The sequence below is a fragment of the Myodes glareolus genome, chromosome 26, assembly GCF_982192425.1.
Source record: "Myodes glareolus chromosome 26, mMyoGla1.1, whole genome shotgun sequence".
In the NCBI taxonomy this organism is placed as follows: Eukaryota; Metazoa; Chordata; class Mammalia; order Rodentia; family Cricetidae; genus Myodes; species Myodes glareolus.
Window position 1 is genome coordinate 39,758,140 of NC_142051.1, and position 16,504 is coordinate 39,774,643.

Below are 16,504 nucleotides of genomic sequence, written 5' to 3' on the forward strand. Positions count from 1 at the left end.
ACGTCACATTTTACACACGTGTGGGTGTGTGCTTCCATTTGTGCATCTCTTCCCTCTCCCTAGAAGGTAAGTTTGTAAGACCAGGGACCCTTGGCTTCTCAGTCCCACCGCTGTGACCAAAGTAGTCATGGCATCTAGAAATCTCTGCTGAGAAAGGAAGACGTCATGACACTCACAGGCTGACAAATGGTGTCAGTTGTCCCTTACAAACACGGCTGCCTCTGATTCTTGATTTCAGGTGGCGCAGTTTAACTGGGACCCGGAGACAGTGGGCCTTATCCACGGATCTTTCTTCTGGGGTTATATTGTGACCCAAATTCCCGGTGGCTTCATTTCAAACAAGTTTGCCGCTAACAGGTAAGAGGAACAGACATGATAGTACTGCCGAGGCAATAACAGGGTCTTGTGCTTCAATCCCACCTGTGTGCATGTTCTCAGCATAAGGGTGGAGCGTGCAGAACAGAAGCCATGAAGGCAGATGCAATTCAGAGACATTAATCGCAAATGGTGCCTTTTTATTTGCCCCCCCCCCCGCACAGTGTAATTTACCTTGTAGCTCATTAAGTGATTCTGTGGTAAAAAGAAAAATTATTTATGAATCGGGGAAGTGGAGCTCACTGAATTGCCTCTCCTGAGCCACTTCCTACCCTTTCCGGGAGCAGTTTTCTCATCTGAGAAATGAAACATTAGATTAAGTTGTGTTTTGGAGCAGTGGCATTCTTTACTTCCCGGGTGTTTATGTCAACATCACCACCATAGCAGGAATTCTGTCATGTGGGCACCGAGGACGCGCCTTTACTCCACAGAATGCTTGTAACATATAGCTCGCTTAAATGATCCCGCAGCTGTCGGAGGTCTAACTCTCCAGAACAGGGTGAACCATCTGAAAAAAAAAATGCGTTTTCTGTCCCTACACGTGTTCCCTGTGAAGAATGTGTGTCCATCTTGGGGGGGGGATGCTGTAGACTGAATCGTGTTCCAGAAAAAGAGTGAGCCAGATATCCAGGTCCTTCCAGTGTGTTTGTCCTGAGACACTGCAGAAGTGAACTTTGTGGAATATATCAAATTTTGCAAGGCTGTTTTTTTTTCCCCCAGTCTCTGAAATCACAACTTACACGGCTGTGAAATCAGTGTAGCAGTTTACCATTGGGAATCTTATTTGGAAAAGAGAGTAACAGAAAAGAATGTAGCCAAAGAAAATAGAGACAAGGAAATGTCTAAATATGTTGTTTATGAGAGTAAGTATCAGTTTCCAAAACTGGTCTCATTTACACGCATGCATATATATATATATATATATATATATATATATATATATATACTGTTGTATGAAATATATATGTATACCACATAGGTATGTGTGTGTGCACACGCAAGTGCAGGCACATGTGTGTAGGAGCCAGAGGTTAATGCCAGGTGCCTTTCTCAGTCAAACAACCTACCTTAATTTCTTGAGACAGGCTCTCTCACTGAACCCAGAGTTAACTGACTGAACTAGACTACCTGGCCTGTAAGTTCCAGAAATTGTTCTGTCCTGATCTCTCTGGTGCTGGAGTCATAGGCTCATACTATGATTGTTTTTTATGTGGGTTCCAGGGATTTGAACTCAGATCCTCAGGCTTGTATTCAAGCACCTTACTCACTGAGGCCTCGTCCCCCAAGCTTAATAAGAAATGTATTCTTAAGGGTCAAGGTCAAAGTGCTTGAAAGCCACAGTCATAGGACGTGTGTGTGTGTGTGTGTGTGTGTGTGTGTGTGTGTGTGTCTACCTCAAAGAAAATTATGAGAGTTGTCCCCAAGCCACAAGCTATTTCCTGGATTGTCAGTACCCTTTGTCTGTATCCTTTTCTTGTCTATTGAGAGCGGAGAGAGAAGCAGGAGACACAGCCCCAAACACACAAACATCACAAGTAGGAAAGGCCACTTGGATGAACCCAGGCTGGATGCGAGTCTATGTGGAATTCACCTCAGCACAGCCATCCTGTTGCCTTCTAGGGCTCCACGCATCTCTGTGCTTCTGTGGATGTGAGCACAGATGGTCCATGGACTGGAAGTTGAGAATCAAAGCAGCCTAGGGGACTCCTGGGGACACAGCCGATTATAGTATACTGTCTATTTCTCTGAATGAATTTCTCTTCATGTTCCTCATGGGCGTGCATGAACCTTTAAGTTGTTTCCTGATGTTTAACTGAAGGATGTCAGCCATTGTCATCCTGTCCAATAATACAGCACTTTGGTCCCCTAGGGTCTTCGGAGCCGCCATCTTCTTGACATCTACCCTGAACATATTCATCCCATCTGCAGCCAGGGTCCATTATGGCTGTGTCATGTGTGTGAGGATTTTGCAGGGTCTGGTGGAGGTAGGAGAGACATTTTCTTTACAGTTTTCTGCAAGGCCAGAGAAAGCGTGGTGTTTGAGAACATTTAGGTCATGAAGAAAATCCCCTTTTCTCAGTTTTAAGGTTTCACTATAGGACCCCCTTTTTGCAACTTTGAAATCACGGATTGGGTGGGCTGATTACATTTTTGACATAAAACATATAGGATACATGCGTGCCAGTAGTAATTAAGAATGTGGTCGGACTCAGTGGTGCAGGGCCATGATCTCAGGTATTAAAGGGGCTGAGACAGGAGGATTTCAAGTTTCAAGGTTTCCTGGGGAACTTGGGAGGCCCTGTTGCAGAATAAAACTTAAAAGGGCAAAGAGAATAGTAGGTAGAATTCTTGCCTAGCATTTAAAAAGCCCTATGTTCAGGCTCACTTACCCTCTATAACGAGAAAAGACAGAAACATTTAGATTGCTGTGGGATCTCCAGTCCACCTTCAGTCCTGTTGGAAGGACTCTTGCTGAACTTTGGTGACTACTGATGTGGCAGAAAAAATGTGACAGTCGTAGTTGTGAACACCAAGGCTAAAGCCAGGGTGGTCTTAACGACTCTGAGCATCAGATCCTGTACCCAGAAATGAGACAGACTGGCTGACTGTGGAAGTCACTTCCTACACCCAAATTCTTCAATAACGTGAAACACAGATACGGCATCTTGGCATCTTTCTGACTCTCCTCCATCCTTACATTTGAGCTATAGCTTTGAATGTCCGGAGCAGTGTTAGGAGTCAATATCTGTTAAATTTAAAAAGAATGGAACTAATTAAAACCTGTTAGGGTGTCAGTAACATAGCAATACAGGCATTTATTTCTCGTGGTTCTGTAGGCTAGGCAGTCCAAAATCTGTGTGGTCACCATGTTCAGTGACCGACGAGGGCCTGCTTCCTGGGTCGTAGACTGACGGTCCCCTCTGTGTTCTCATGTCACAGAAGGGGCAGCAGTGTTGCGGGGTCTCTCCTGGAAAGGCATTAATTCTATTCATGAGGCCTCCGCCTCTGTGCTCTTGGGATTCCCAATGCCCACGTTCAAGCACCGCCACACTGGGAATTCAATTTCAACATAGAGATTTGAGAAGAACATAGGCTTTGTATTTGGCCGTGTATGCAAACTGTGCTTTTATATTTTAGCTTGTGGGAATCAGCGATGTGTGCATCTTAAACACAGAAGGGAACTGGAATAACATTTGGTCCTTCCTGTCTCATCTTTCTGCCAGGGTGTGACCTACCCAGCCTGCCACGGGATGTGGAGTAAGTGGGCACCCCCCCTGGAGAGAAGCCGATTGGCCACAACTTCTTTTTGTGGTAAGCGTGTTAGCATCATAAGTTGGTTCAGGACTGCCTTTTGGTTTCAGGTAAGCTGAGAAGTCTACCGAGAATCTTCAGAAGAACCTACTTTCCCACATGACAGAATTCCTAGGGTAAATAGTCGCTGGGGTGGAGTCTAAGCTAGCCGAGCTGTCCCGGGCTCTAGGGTTGTGTGTTAAATCACTGGGACCCACATGGTAGCAGAGAACCAGTTCATAGGTTGTTCTCTGGCCCCCAACCTTGTGCCATGGCTTGTGTGGGTCCTTCACGCATACATCAAATAAACAGGAATGTGATAAAATAATTTTTGAAGTAGAAGAGATGGGGTTACCAAATTCTGCCCTGCCCCCTTCATTTTCGTATGGACTGAGAAATACAATGCCTTGTGCAAGATTGCAAAGATCCTCGGTCCTGGAGCTGAGCTGAGACCGCTTGGCTCAGAATATGGGCCTTTCCTTAATACACATAACTACCATGTAGCTACTGTCACCGAGGGACCTATTTGTGAGCATTATATTCCAGATAAAAAATGAAACAGGGTCCATTCATCTTACCTGAAAGCAGACCAGTGGTCCCCAAGAAGTGACATGACTTCAATTCTTGGGTCTCTGAACTTTGTATCGTGAAGGTTCTCTTCTAAACACGGCTGGGAGGAGCCAATGTCCTGACAGGTTTATCGCAGAAGGGACCAGCAAAGGAAGTGAGAACCACCAGCACAGTTACAAAATGCATGTAAAATGTGTTTTTATAGAGGAAGGGACCCAGGCTCAATTCCCAGCATCCACATGACAGCCAACTTCAGTCCAATGCCTTCTTCTGGCCCCCTCTGGCACCAGAAGCACGTGTGGTTCACAGACACATAGGCAGGCAAAGAATTCAGACACATCAAAATAAAATATATTTGAGGTACATGCCCCAGTGGGCACTCAATTAAAAAAAAAAGATTAGAACTTGGCTATGTCTGACTTATTTTTGTACAGACAGACCATTATTGTGAATAACAAGGCAGTTAAAAAAAAGAAGTAAGTTTTCCCAAAACCAGTTTCAGCCTTAAAAAGAATCATTTACTATGAAAAAAAGCTATAGTTGTAATTATCATTTTTAGAGGATTCTAAATATTCTTAGGAAGTGTTTTTGTAAAAATTCTTATTGACTTTTACCTCTAATTGATTTTTGACTCTTTAAAACAAAGTTTTAAAAATATATTATGGCATAAGTCTTTCGCCAGCACATGTCTGTGTACCACATGTGTTCCCGATGCTGAGGGACCAGAGGACAGCGGATCCTTTGGAACTGGAGTTGCGGAAGGTTGTTGGCAGCCATCTGTGCGCTGTGGGAACTGAACGAACCTGGGTCCTCTGCAAAGGAAGAGAGTGAAGAGGGTGCCCTTAACTGCTGAGCCATCCAGCTCTAGCCCCTGGGTTTTTTTTTTACTCTTAACTACTAGTTTTTATTTGATTTTTGTGTGTATCTATGTGTGTGGATGATGATGGGGTAGTGGTGGTGGTGGTGGTGGTGTGTGTGTGTGTGTGTGTGTGTGTGGATGTGTGTGGATGATGGTGGGTAGTGGTGGTGGTGGTGGTGTGTGTGTGTGAGTACATCCATAGAGCATGTGCAGAGGTCCCCCCAAAACCTCTGGTGTTGGTCCTCACCTTCTTCCTTGTGTGAGAGGGGGGTCTCTTGTTGCTTTCTTACTGCATATGCCAGGCTCGCCGGACTTCAGGGTTCCAGTGTCTGCTGCCTTTGCCCCCCATCTCGGTGTTGGAATCCTGGGATGACAGGTGCTCACCACCATGCAGGTTCTATCAGGGTTTGGGGGGATTTGAACTCTGATCCTCATGTTTGTGTAGTAAGCCCTTTGCCCACTGAGCATCTCCCATCCCTGCTCCAGTTTTTTGAGACAGAGTTTCACATAGCCCCGAGTGACTTTGACTTCTTGATCCTTCTGTTTCCATCTGCACAGTGTGAGAATTACTCTGTGTTTCTCCAAGCCCTGCTCCCTGGCTTTTATTCTAGAAGAATATACCCCCCCCCCAATTTGGGGTTCATTTTTAATAACCAAGGGAAGACTGAGTTACTGAATGCCAGTTACTGTTGCAGTCTGGGTAATCCTTGGATTTTCAATCCTCACCAAAGGAACCGAAACCCTTTCCTTGGTGGAGCTGGTTTGTGAGATAACCAAATTCTCATCTCACTCCATCTCTGAGCCATTGCTTTATCAGCATGACCCCACATATCAGATCTTTTTATTCATAATTAAAGAACCCTTAAAACTGTTAATTTTTCTCTTTATGCCTCTTTAGTATTTCCTTGCATAGCTCAGCTGGTTTCTTCAGTTATGAAGATGGTTTGGCACATACATAGCCTGTTTAAATCGTCTGTGGGGACTTGAACTTTGGAGGCTTTTTTGAGACAGGATTTGATTATGTAGCCCCGGCTAGCCTCCCAGCCTCCAACTCATAATCCTCCTGCCTCCACTTTCCTAGTGCCATGACTACAAGGTATGCACCACTACACCTAACAATCTGATTTGTTTTTAAAATTGTAATTTATTTATTTTGTGTGTGTGTGTGTGTGTATGTACGCACGTGCACGCACGCGCGCATGTGCCCATGCCAGGACATATGTTGAAGTTCTCTCCTGTGGGGTCAGGGGATTGAACTCAGGTAGTTAGACTTGGTGGCCGTTACTTTAGCCTGTCATGCCTACCCAATTTTTTCAACTGTCATGTCTTTCCTAGGATAAGCTGATCGGAACTTCTTCACCAAGGGGAGAAATCAACCCTCCTCTTTCTTAATATGGGTGTTCTTATTTTTTCTTTTAAGAATTATTTATTTTATGCGTAAAGCTGTTTTGTCTGCATATATGTTTACATGCCACATGTACGCCTGGTGCCTCTGGAGACCAGAAGGTGGCAATGGATTGCCTGAGCCTGGGGTTATAGTGGGCTGCAAGCTGCCATGTGGGTACTAGAAACTGAGCCAGGGTTCCATCTCTGGAAGAATAGCTAATACACTTAACCTCTAATCCATCCCTCTAACCCAGTTAATTCTCTTTCTTATTGTCTCCGTATCTCCTTTAAATCATTAGCACCATAAACTGTTGCCCGGGAGTTTGGTGGGAGACAGTGCCTCTGCCCCTGTTTGTGTTTAGTTCTTAAGAGTGCACAGCTGAGATGGATTTGGCTTCTCTTGATTGCCAGGGTGTAGCTCCACCCTACAAAAGTTACCGCCAACCCCTGGAGACAGAAGACTGCCCTCTCACCGTGGGTGGTGTGACCCTTGGCCTTCCTATTCTCTGCCAGTTGATTGGCAAGACCTTTCGTTTTGATTTGCCAGCAAAATGAGAGTGACTAGTAGCCGCTCCCCTTTCTCAGAGTGGTTTTATAGCCTTAAAAGGGCTGATTTAAACGTGGCTCGCCTCAAGGAAAGACGCCTGGTCAAGGTCGCAGGCCTTATGATATTTCCCAGCTAAGGTGTGGCTTTGTTTCAGAGATCAGTCTAAGGAAAATGGTACTAAAAGGAAACTGAAGCTTGAGGTTCATCCATTCTTAATTTTATAAGATACTGGAGTTGGAAGAGACCAGAAAACATGGGGTCACAGCCCATTGCTTTAGGGTTGAAAACAGGGAAAAGAAGTGAAATTAACATGTCTAGAGAGTGAGAAGAGAACTCAGGAGTGTCTCCACTTCTGCATGACACACCACTCCCTGAGGGCTTCACCTGCTCTCAGTGGTGAGCACATGGGCGCTAATGACCACTCTGCTCTCCAGGGTAACCTGAGGGCCGCATATCTGTCTCACTGGAACAAGCTGAAGGGGCTGGGTTAGAGCTCTGACCGAGAAGACAGGGAGTTACATAGACAGGGAGGCAATTGGTGAGTGAGGCAGGGTTGAAAAACCACAGGCCAAGCAGAGGTGGAACACACCTTTAATCCTAGTGCTTGGGAGGCAGAGGCAGGAGGATCTCCGTGAGTTAGGGGCCAGCCTGGTCTACAGAGTGAGTTCCAGGACAGCCAGGGCTACACCAAGAAACCCTGTGGGGGGGGAATGAAAAAGAAAAAAAGAAAGGAAGGAAGGAAGAAAGGAAGAGAGAAAAAGAAAAACCATAGAGTAAGGTCTTCTCTGTGATTTTATGCAAATGTCACCATAGGGAACTCACATTTTCCCAGTTTTTTTTTCCCTATAAAATGGGGAATGTTTTTTTATTTTCCTTTTTTTAAAAATCTCCCTCATCAGGTTGAAAGAAGCTGAAGGAGGAAAATTCCCCGTTCGGGATTCTTGGCCCCCACTTAGCATACAGCATCATAGTAGCTGGTCTTTACTCTTTCTGACTCTCTGTCTCAAGCACACCTTTGCATTATGAGAATTTCATCCTACTGCTCCCTGGGGCGGAAGATCACTCTACACACACACACACACACACACACACACACACACACACACACCACACGCATGCACATACACAGTGTTCTCTCTCACACATGCATGAGCATACACACATATGCACACATATACATGTACACATGCACACACACATGTACATATACATGCTGTCACACAGAGTGACACACACATGCCCCCTCTCTCACACACACATGTACACACAAGCATGCACACACATGCTCTCTCACACACATGCACACACATGCACATACGCTCTTTCTCACACACATGTGCTCACATACACACATGCACACATACACATGAGCACACACATGCTCTCTCACGCACAGAGTGAGTAAAGGAAACAGAAACAGAAAGACGGAGAGAAAAAGAAAAAAGGATTTCTTTGCTTATGTCTGCTCTGGAGTGCTTGCTTTATTTCTGTGAACAATGTTGAGCTGGAAAATCAATGCGCCTTAGGGCTGGGGTTGTAGCTCATGTGTAAGAGCACCTACTTTGCAGGAAGACCTGGGTTATAATCCCAGCAAGACAGACGGCTCTCACACACGCTCATGATGTTCAGGATTCACAAAGCAAGAATCATCCATGGACAAAATCACCCAAGTCTAAGCCTAAAGATTTCAGTTGCCTTCATTTTTCTTTTCTAGAACCATCAACAGTTCAATCCATAAGACAGAAAGATGGCTACAGAACAGACTAGCAGGAGAGGCTGGTTCCTGGGCAGGGAAGGGCTGACAAGGGGCAGAAGCTAAGAACAAAGTTTAGTGATTTTTCATTCATGGCCACAGGGCAAAGACCCAGGACAGTAGAGAAATAACCCATTCCAAGTCAGCATCAGGTGACACTTTTAGTGTGAAGATCAACATAGAGATACTCAGAAGTCTCTTGTCACACCCTGGAACCTAGCTTGTTATTTTTCCTGGTTTCTAAAAAAAAAAAAATTCTGATAAATAGCTTAGCTTTGCCTTGGTGATGTAGAACCCTGGAACTAGTGACACCATTTTGATTATAGTCTGTTCTGTTGGGGCCAGTGTGAGAATTCACACCATTTAAAATATTGGTCTCCTGTTTTTTTTTTAAAATTTTCATTTTCTTGCCTTTTATTTCTTTTTCTCTCTTCCTTCCTTCCTTCCTTCCTTCCTTCCTTTCTTTCTTTCTTTCTTTCTTTCTTTGAGACATGGTTTCTCTGTGTAGCTTTGGAGCCTGTCCTGGAGCTTGCTCTGTAAACCAGGCTGACCTCAAATTTACAGAGATCGCCTGCCTCTGCCTCCCGAGTGCTAGGGTTAAAGGGGGGCATCACCACAGTCTGGCTGGTCTCACTGATCTCCAGTAATTTGTATTCAACAGAAATGATCTTTAAAATGTATCCATTTAGGAAGTGGATGGAGAATAAAGTTCTCCTGCCAGACTGGAATCTTACTGAGCGGTGTGTGTCTGTGCGCGTGTATGTGCATGTGTGTTCTTCTGTTTTTGAAAAGGTTCTGAAACCATTTGGGTGCGGTCCTGGGAGCTCTAAAGTAGGCTCCTGTTCTTTCTGCCTTTAGCACCGGCGCTGTGCCTGGCTGTACTAACTTTTATCTCATCGTATTCTCATCTCTGTTTGCGCATGGAGTTCTAAACTGTGGTACCCAAGAAAACTTGGTCTAATCCCTGGATGTGTCTTTCAGTGAAGTTGAAGAGCATCAGAAATGCTCCCCTCTCCTAGACACTCTGTTTTACAACACGCTTGGGGGCTGAGGCATAGTTCAGCTGCAAGGTTGTAACTTTAGTCCCCTGCCCACTAACATCAGCAATAATGTTCACTGGGAACCCCTGACTGTTGTCACGGAGACATAGGACTTGGACTTCGTCAGGCACATGCTGCCTAGGCTAATAAGGCTTATATGATGGTTGGTTAGTGTCTCTGTCCCTCAGTTTTTTTCTGCTTCCAGGTTCCTATGCTGGGGCAGTCGTTGCTATGCCCCTGGCGGGAGTATTGGTGCAGTACATTGGCTGGGCCTCTGTCTTTTACATTTACGGTGAGTGATTTGGTTTCATGAGTTGACACTCATAGATATATTTTATAAGATAAGGCTATTATATAAGGGTTTGCTATGAGAAAATAGAAATACAAAGGTAAGGTCATTATACAAGTGGGAAGCCTGCTTGTGATTAACTTGATACTTATATTAAACTTGGCATTTTAAGAAAGCAGAATAGTGCCTTTCTTTAAATCTCAGCCAAAGAAGATAAAAACCAGCAAGATACTTCTCAATGAACATATATTATTATAAAAATTAGCTACTATGGAGATTGAAGCAAATGAGGTCTTGCCACTGAGCTATTTGGTTTTTTATCTGCAGGTATGTTTGGGATTATTTGGTACATGTTTTGGCTGCTGCAGGCTTATGAGTGCCCAGCAGCTCACCCAACCATAACCAATGCGGAAAAGACCTACATAGAGACAAGCATAGGAGAAGGGGCCAACTTGGCCAGTCCGAGTGTAAGTACAGATGGAAGGTAAAGTCTGGGCACTTCCCCATATGTTTCTCTCCGTGATTGTTTTATCTTCTTTGGGGGGGGGGAGGGGAAGTCCCTGCAAACACTACGACTGGCAGAGGAGTGATCCATGAAAGGCAAGAAGGAAATTCGGTTCGGCACAATTTAGTTAGCCATTGCTGGTTCAAACTTCTAACGTCTGACACTGTGCAGCTCATTTTAGACCTGTTAGACAGGACCATTTTGGGAAAAGGTTTTCTGGTAGCAATCATCTTAACACCATGTGCACAATAAAGCTGAAAGTGTGACTACACTACATGGGAACTCTTTTTGTAAAGTATGCATGACCTCGACCATGGAGATGGGTTCTGTGGCTTCAGGAACTAGGATCTGGTGGGGTCTCAGTCATACAGACAGCGTTGAAGTCACTGAGCTCTGAAGTACGTGTGACATCTTCCTAAAGGATGGGTCCTATTGACTGAGAAGCAACGCTCAAGACAAAGGTCTAGGGAGGGAGAGTCTGTGATAAACATAATAGTCTGGGAGATTTGGGTGATGCCTGGCCCTACCGATAGCAAAGGCCACCAGGTTATTAACCACATCCACTCCCAGGCTTCTGGGTGGAAAACAGGTTCCATGCTGCCCATTGCAGAGACAAGCCTGCATGCTTCACATTCCTGGTTTTCCATGTGCTTAACTGTGAGCACAAAGACCTTGTGCTCTGCCTGCCTCCTTACAGAGAGAAGACCTCGGTGTCTTCACTCAAAAGCTCATGGTCTTTTTCGCCCCCTAGAAATTCAACACCCCATGGAAACGATTCTTCACATCGCTGCCCGTCTATGCGATCATTGTGGCAAACTTCTGTAGAAGCTGGACTTTTTATTTGCTCTTAATAAGCCAGCCCGCTTACTTTGAAGAGGTCTTTGGGTTTGCAATAAGTAAGGTAAATATACAGAGGCTTCCGATGCTCTTGATCTGGCCGAGAATAACCGTTGCATGATAAAATAATTGAAATGGCTGTCACTCACAAAGTTCTGGGACGCTTAGCATCCTAGAGCTCAGACAATAGTCCTATGTTTTAATTTCTTTTTAGTATGGATCAAACATGTATTAATCTGCATTTAAAGACAGTGCCTCTTAATGTAATCTCAGGATGTTTCTGAAACTAATGCCAACACTAAATGTTAGTTCGAAGGTAAACATATTTGATGGGGTGGGTTTTTCTCTTTCTAAATCTCTCATTATGGGCTAGTGAGTTGGCTCAGCAGACAAAAGGCTTATGGTTTATAACTGGGTTTTTTTCCCCCACCCACCAATTCTCAAATAACCACTCTGAGGCTTAATATTAATTACAAACTCTTTGGCCTGTTAGCTCAGGCTTATTATTCACTAACTCTTACAACTTAAATTACCCCATTTCTATTATTTCATATTTGACCCCGAGGCTCGTGGATTGTTACCTCATATCTTGTTTTTCCAGGGGCTGCTGGCATCTCTCAGTCTCTGCCTTTTTGTTTCACCCTGTATCTCTTTTTGGATTTCCTGCCTGGCTCTATTCTGTCTGGCTATTGGCCAAATCAGCTTCTTTACTAACCAATGCTAATAAAACATATTCACAGCGCACAGAGGGGCATCCCATATCAATGGTCAAGTGAGATTACTTAGGTTTGGTCCCCAGGACTCAGATGGTAGAAGGAATGAATCAGTTCCTGTAAACTGTCCTCTGACCTCAGCAATGTGTGCTATGACCTTCCCCTTCCCCCAAAATAGATAAATGCAATAAATAAATAAATAAATAAAAAATATTGGGTGGCAGAAAGAACACTGAGACTAATGTTTCAGAGCAGTCTCCCCCCCCCCCATTTTTTCCATTATGGTGAGTGTTGCAGTAACAATAGTTGCTTTGGATAGTTTAGAAAGAATCTTCTTGAGTGTCTCCAGTCATTGTCATGGGGTTGCCTATGTTTTAGGGAGGAAACAATGTAATCAACATGAAACATGAAAGTATCCTTTCTTCAAGAGAAAGAGCTGCAGCCAGGCACAGGTAGATGTCCAATTAGCTGCAAGCATTATTAAGCAGAGACTGGAAGAACCAGCACAGTATTGTGATCGTGGAAACCAAGTCTGATTTTCCGCTGCAAGGCCTTATTCTGGACACCGGGGCCTTGTGATGAGTCAGAGTTGTCTGTGGCCCTATGGAACTTTCAGTCGGGTGGGGAGGACAGTTGGTCACACCCAGAATCATTCTCTGCGTTCATTGCTCAATGGCCATGAAGTTCAGACCTCCTGAGATTCCGCATTAGATAATTAAACTTGGTAATGACTGTGGAACTGTGCGATAGGGGCGGGCAGGGACTTGTAAAGACCTCTCAGTAGAAGTTAAGTTGGGATTTTGCTTCTTTGCCTCCCAGGTGGGTCTGCTGTCAGCCGTCCCACACATGGTGATGACAATTGTGGTACCGATCGGGGGACAACTGGCGGATTATTTAAGAAGCAGAAAAATTTTAACCACAACCGCCGTCCGAAAGATCATGAATTGTGGAGGTACTGTGCACTCCAAAGACACGCCAAGGTTCCTGTAGGATTAGAGCTAATGGAATGGCAGAGCCTGCTTTGTTAGAGCCAGCCCAGATGTTGTCTCCCATCCAAGTTCTAACTCAGCCCTGCTTAGCTTCTGAGACTGGGCTTGCCAGGCTCAGTCAGGCTGAGTCCAGGCATTGGAATGAATCTTGAAGACCTCTGAGTCCATCTCCAAGTAGATAGTTGAGTGTTGTCCGCCATATACCTGCCATGTGGTCATGTAGCCAGTACAGTCTGGGGTGGGGCAACTGTTGATGGATAATGGATCAGGACACACTTAAAACCCAAGAAACACTTCTTCCTTCTATTCTGAAGCCAAAGTAGTATAACTTCTGGTAATGTATTTGCCTGCTGTCTGTCATTTCCATACATCCTTCCACTTACTGTTTGCTTACAAAGCTTATTTCCTCTTTCCCTCCTCCTCCTCCTCTTCCTCTTCTTCTTCCTCTTCCCTCTTCTCCTCCTTCTTCTCCTCCTCTCCCCCTCCTCCTCCTTCTTCTTCAACGTATGTGTACATACATGTTTGGGTAAAACACAAAGGACAAGTGATTATGAATGAAGTATATGAATACCACCCCCTCAACTACACACCCCTGCACGAAGAGTGCCCCCCTTCACCTATGCACCCCGACAGTGCCCCCATCTATTCACCCCTGCATGAACAGTGTTCCCCCATCTCTGCACCATTGTAAGAGCAGCACCCCTCACCTATGTACCCCTGCATGAACAGTGCCCCCATCTACACACCCCTGCATGAACAGTGCCCACCTTATCTATACACACCCTTGCACGCATGTTGTTCTTTCCTGGTTTTCTTAGTTCCTGTTTTATGTTTTGATTTTGCAAAGACAAAGTGGAAGTTAGTGTGTTTCACATGAAGAGTCAATGAAACTAGTCACGAAGTCATGCAATGTTTATAACCGTTCATCTTTTCAACCTCTCCACTTCTCCTCAGCTCAGCTATTTTGGTTTTTGAGCTTGCTCTCTTGGGGGCTTTCAGAGCTCTGCACTGACCTAGGGCTTCACCCATACTGTATTACTTAATCTTTGTTATATCCTTGTGGAGAAGGTACAGTTGCTCTATGCTGTGACATTCGTGGGCAGAAATAAAAAAAAAACTGAGCTAAAATAAAATGACGTCTTCAAGCAGCAGATCCTGTGCCAGGCGATAGGTCTGTCTGAGCCCATTGTCCTCTCAGCTGCCATCTCTCCAGGGAAAGCACCACCAATGACTACAAGGTCATGAATAGGATCTTAGACTGAAGGAATGGATGTGTACGCTCTGACTCCAAAAGAGAGGGTTTAGACCCATTTACCAGTGAGGAAACAATGTAGAGAGATACAAGACTTGTTACAATCTGCCCTCACATCACTGAAGGAGTAAAGAGTACGTAATGAGACAAGACAGGGAACCTGCTGTCCCGGGAGTCTATCTTCTGGTCTTCAGGGATTCTTGGGTCTGACCTTTGCTTGAACTGTTATATAAGAGATTGAAGGATTGCAGGGGCAGACCTATCCCCTGGTGGCCGGGAGCTGAAGATCTGGGCCATTGCATTCGGGAGCCTCTGTTTGCTCATGTGATTTTGCAGGTGTGCTTAACTTAAAGAACTTTTGTTGAGATAGAGTCCCGTTGTAGAGGATTGCCTTGAACCCCTTCCCTCCTGCCTCTGCCTCCAAAGTGCTGAAATTATCGGCCTGCCCCACCAAACCCAGTTCATGTGGTGCTGGGGATCCAACTCAGGACCCTGTGCACGTTAGGCGAGCAGCTTACCAACTGAGCTCTGTCTTCATACCCTAAATCAACGGTCTTGAGAAGGAGAGATCATCCTACATTAGTTAGTTGGGCCCAGGGTAACTACAAGTTTTCTTAATAGAGGTCAAGGGTCAGGGTGGCAGAACCGGGTCAGAGTGATGCTGCAGGCTAAGAATCATGAGCAGACTCTAGGAACCAGCAGAGGGAAGAACAGAGTCACCTCCAGCGTTCACAACGAGCACAGCTGTGCTGCCGACTTGCTCTCCTCTCAGAACGGCCCACTTAGGACTCCTGACTTACAGAACTGTATGATAATAAATGTGCATTATTTTGAGCTGTTTTGGTGTTTTGCTACATCAGCAACTGGAGGCTGATAAAATAGCAGCGATCCCACTCCTGTCTCATTTGGTGCCGGCTCATTGTCGTCCTGAGGATCTTTTATTTCAGGCGATTATTACAGATTTTGTTTTTAGAAGAAAAATATTGGACGAGTGTTGTATGTTATGTAGTGTTATGTAGAAGGCCACAACTTACGTAGACACAAGGGGTCGCTGGCTGTCTAGACAGCATTCAGACTGGCAGGAGCAACATCCCAAGGATTATCAACTCTTTTCTCTCATCCTGGGGTTGTTTGTTCTTGAAGGTACCTCGGGGTAGGTAGAAATTTCACAGAACACTGAGGTAATAGCATGGTTATGCAGTCATGAATATTGGGGAATATTGTAGACATCGAGCTAGGATGTGTGCACTGAAAACTGCGCTTTATGGTATGTGGGTTCATGTGCCAGGCCAATAGTTTTGGCAGGCTGACAGGCATATGATGCTTCTGTTTTTATTTGCAGGTTTTGGCATGGAGGCAACCTTGCTTCTGGTGGTTGGCTTTTCCCACACCAAAGGAGTGGCTATCTCCTTCCTGGTACTCGCTGTAGGCTTTAGTGGCTTTGCTATTTCAGGTAAAACATCCTCCGGGTTTCTGAATTGAGTATGGAGATTCACTAAATCTTAGGAGGAAGGAAGGACAAGGAAATTGTAGCACCTTCACTTAGTAGCCCAGGGATCCCCAAGGGACAGGGCCATGGCACAGTTTCACCAAGTGGGGTGACATAGGATCCACCAGGGATGTGCTTAGACCCCATTAGAACTGGGATTGTCCCTCTTTGCTCCACCAGAGGAAAATATGTAAGTGCAGCTGATTTCCCTGAGGCAAAAGCAGAGGCCAGGCATGTGTCCCAGGCTAGTCCCCAGTTCACCCTACCTGGCAGACTCACTTCCTGTTAAGGGAATGCTCATTCTAGCTCAATGGCCAGGTCATTTGACCCATGGTTACAGACATAGTGAGTGTTTAGAGCGATTTCTATAGCTTTCAAGGAGTTCTTGTCTACTTCATTGCTTTAATTTTTCAAACAAGAAGGTACAGGTCTGGAGTGGGGTTGAAGTTCCTCAGAACAAATAGGAATGTTGATGATGGTAATGCTGATGGTGATGATGATGATGGTGATGATGGTGGTGATGATGGTGATGGTGATGATGATGGTGATGATGATGATGGTGATGATGATGATGATGATGGTGATGATGGTGGTGGTGATGGTGATGAT

The 16,504-nt window shown here is 45.0% G+C and overlaps 1 protein-coding gene across 1 annotated transcript in view; it reads left to right on the plus strand.

The window, feature by feature from the left end:
- Positions 1 to 16,504, plus strand: part of Slc17a8 (solute carrier family 17 member 8) — a 43,272-nt gene that overhangs the window by 19,685 nt on the left and 7,083 nt on the right. Inside the window, exons 3-10 of the mRNA XM_048418473.3 lie at positions 239 to 357; positions 2,246 to 2,360; positions 3,600 to 3,687; positions 10,027 to 10,113; positions 10,438 to 10,577; positions 11,367 to 11,516; positions 12,985 to 13,117; positions 15,749 to 15,859. Coding sequence (XP_048274430.2) covers positions 239 to 357; positions 2,246 to 2,360; positions 3,600 to 3,687; positions 10,027 to 10,113; positions 10,438 to 10,577; positions 11,367 to 11,516; positions 12,985 to 13,117; positions 15,749 to 15,859 — 943 coding nt within the window. The remainder of the gene's footprint in view (positions 1 to 238; positions 358 to 2,245; positions 2,361 to 3,599; positions 3,688 to 10,026; positions 10,114 to 10,437; positions 10,578 to 11,366; positions 11,517 to 12,984; positions 13,118 to 15,748; positions 15,860 to 16,504) is intronic.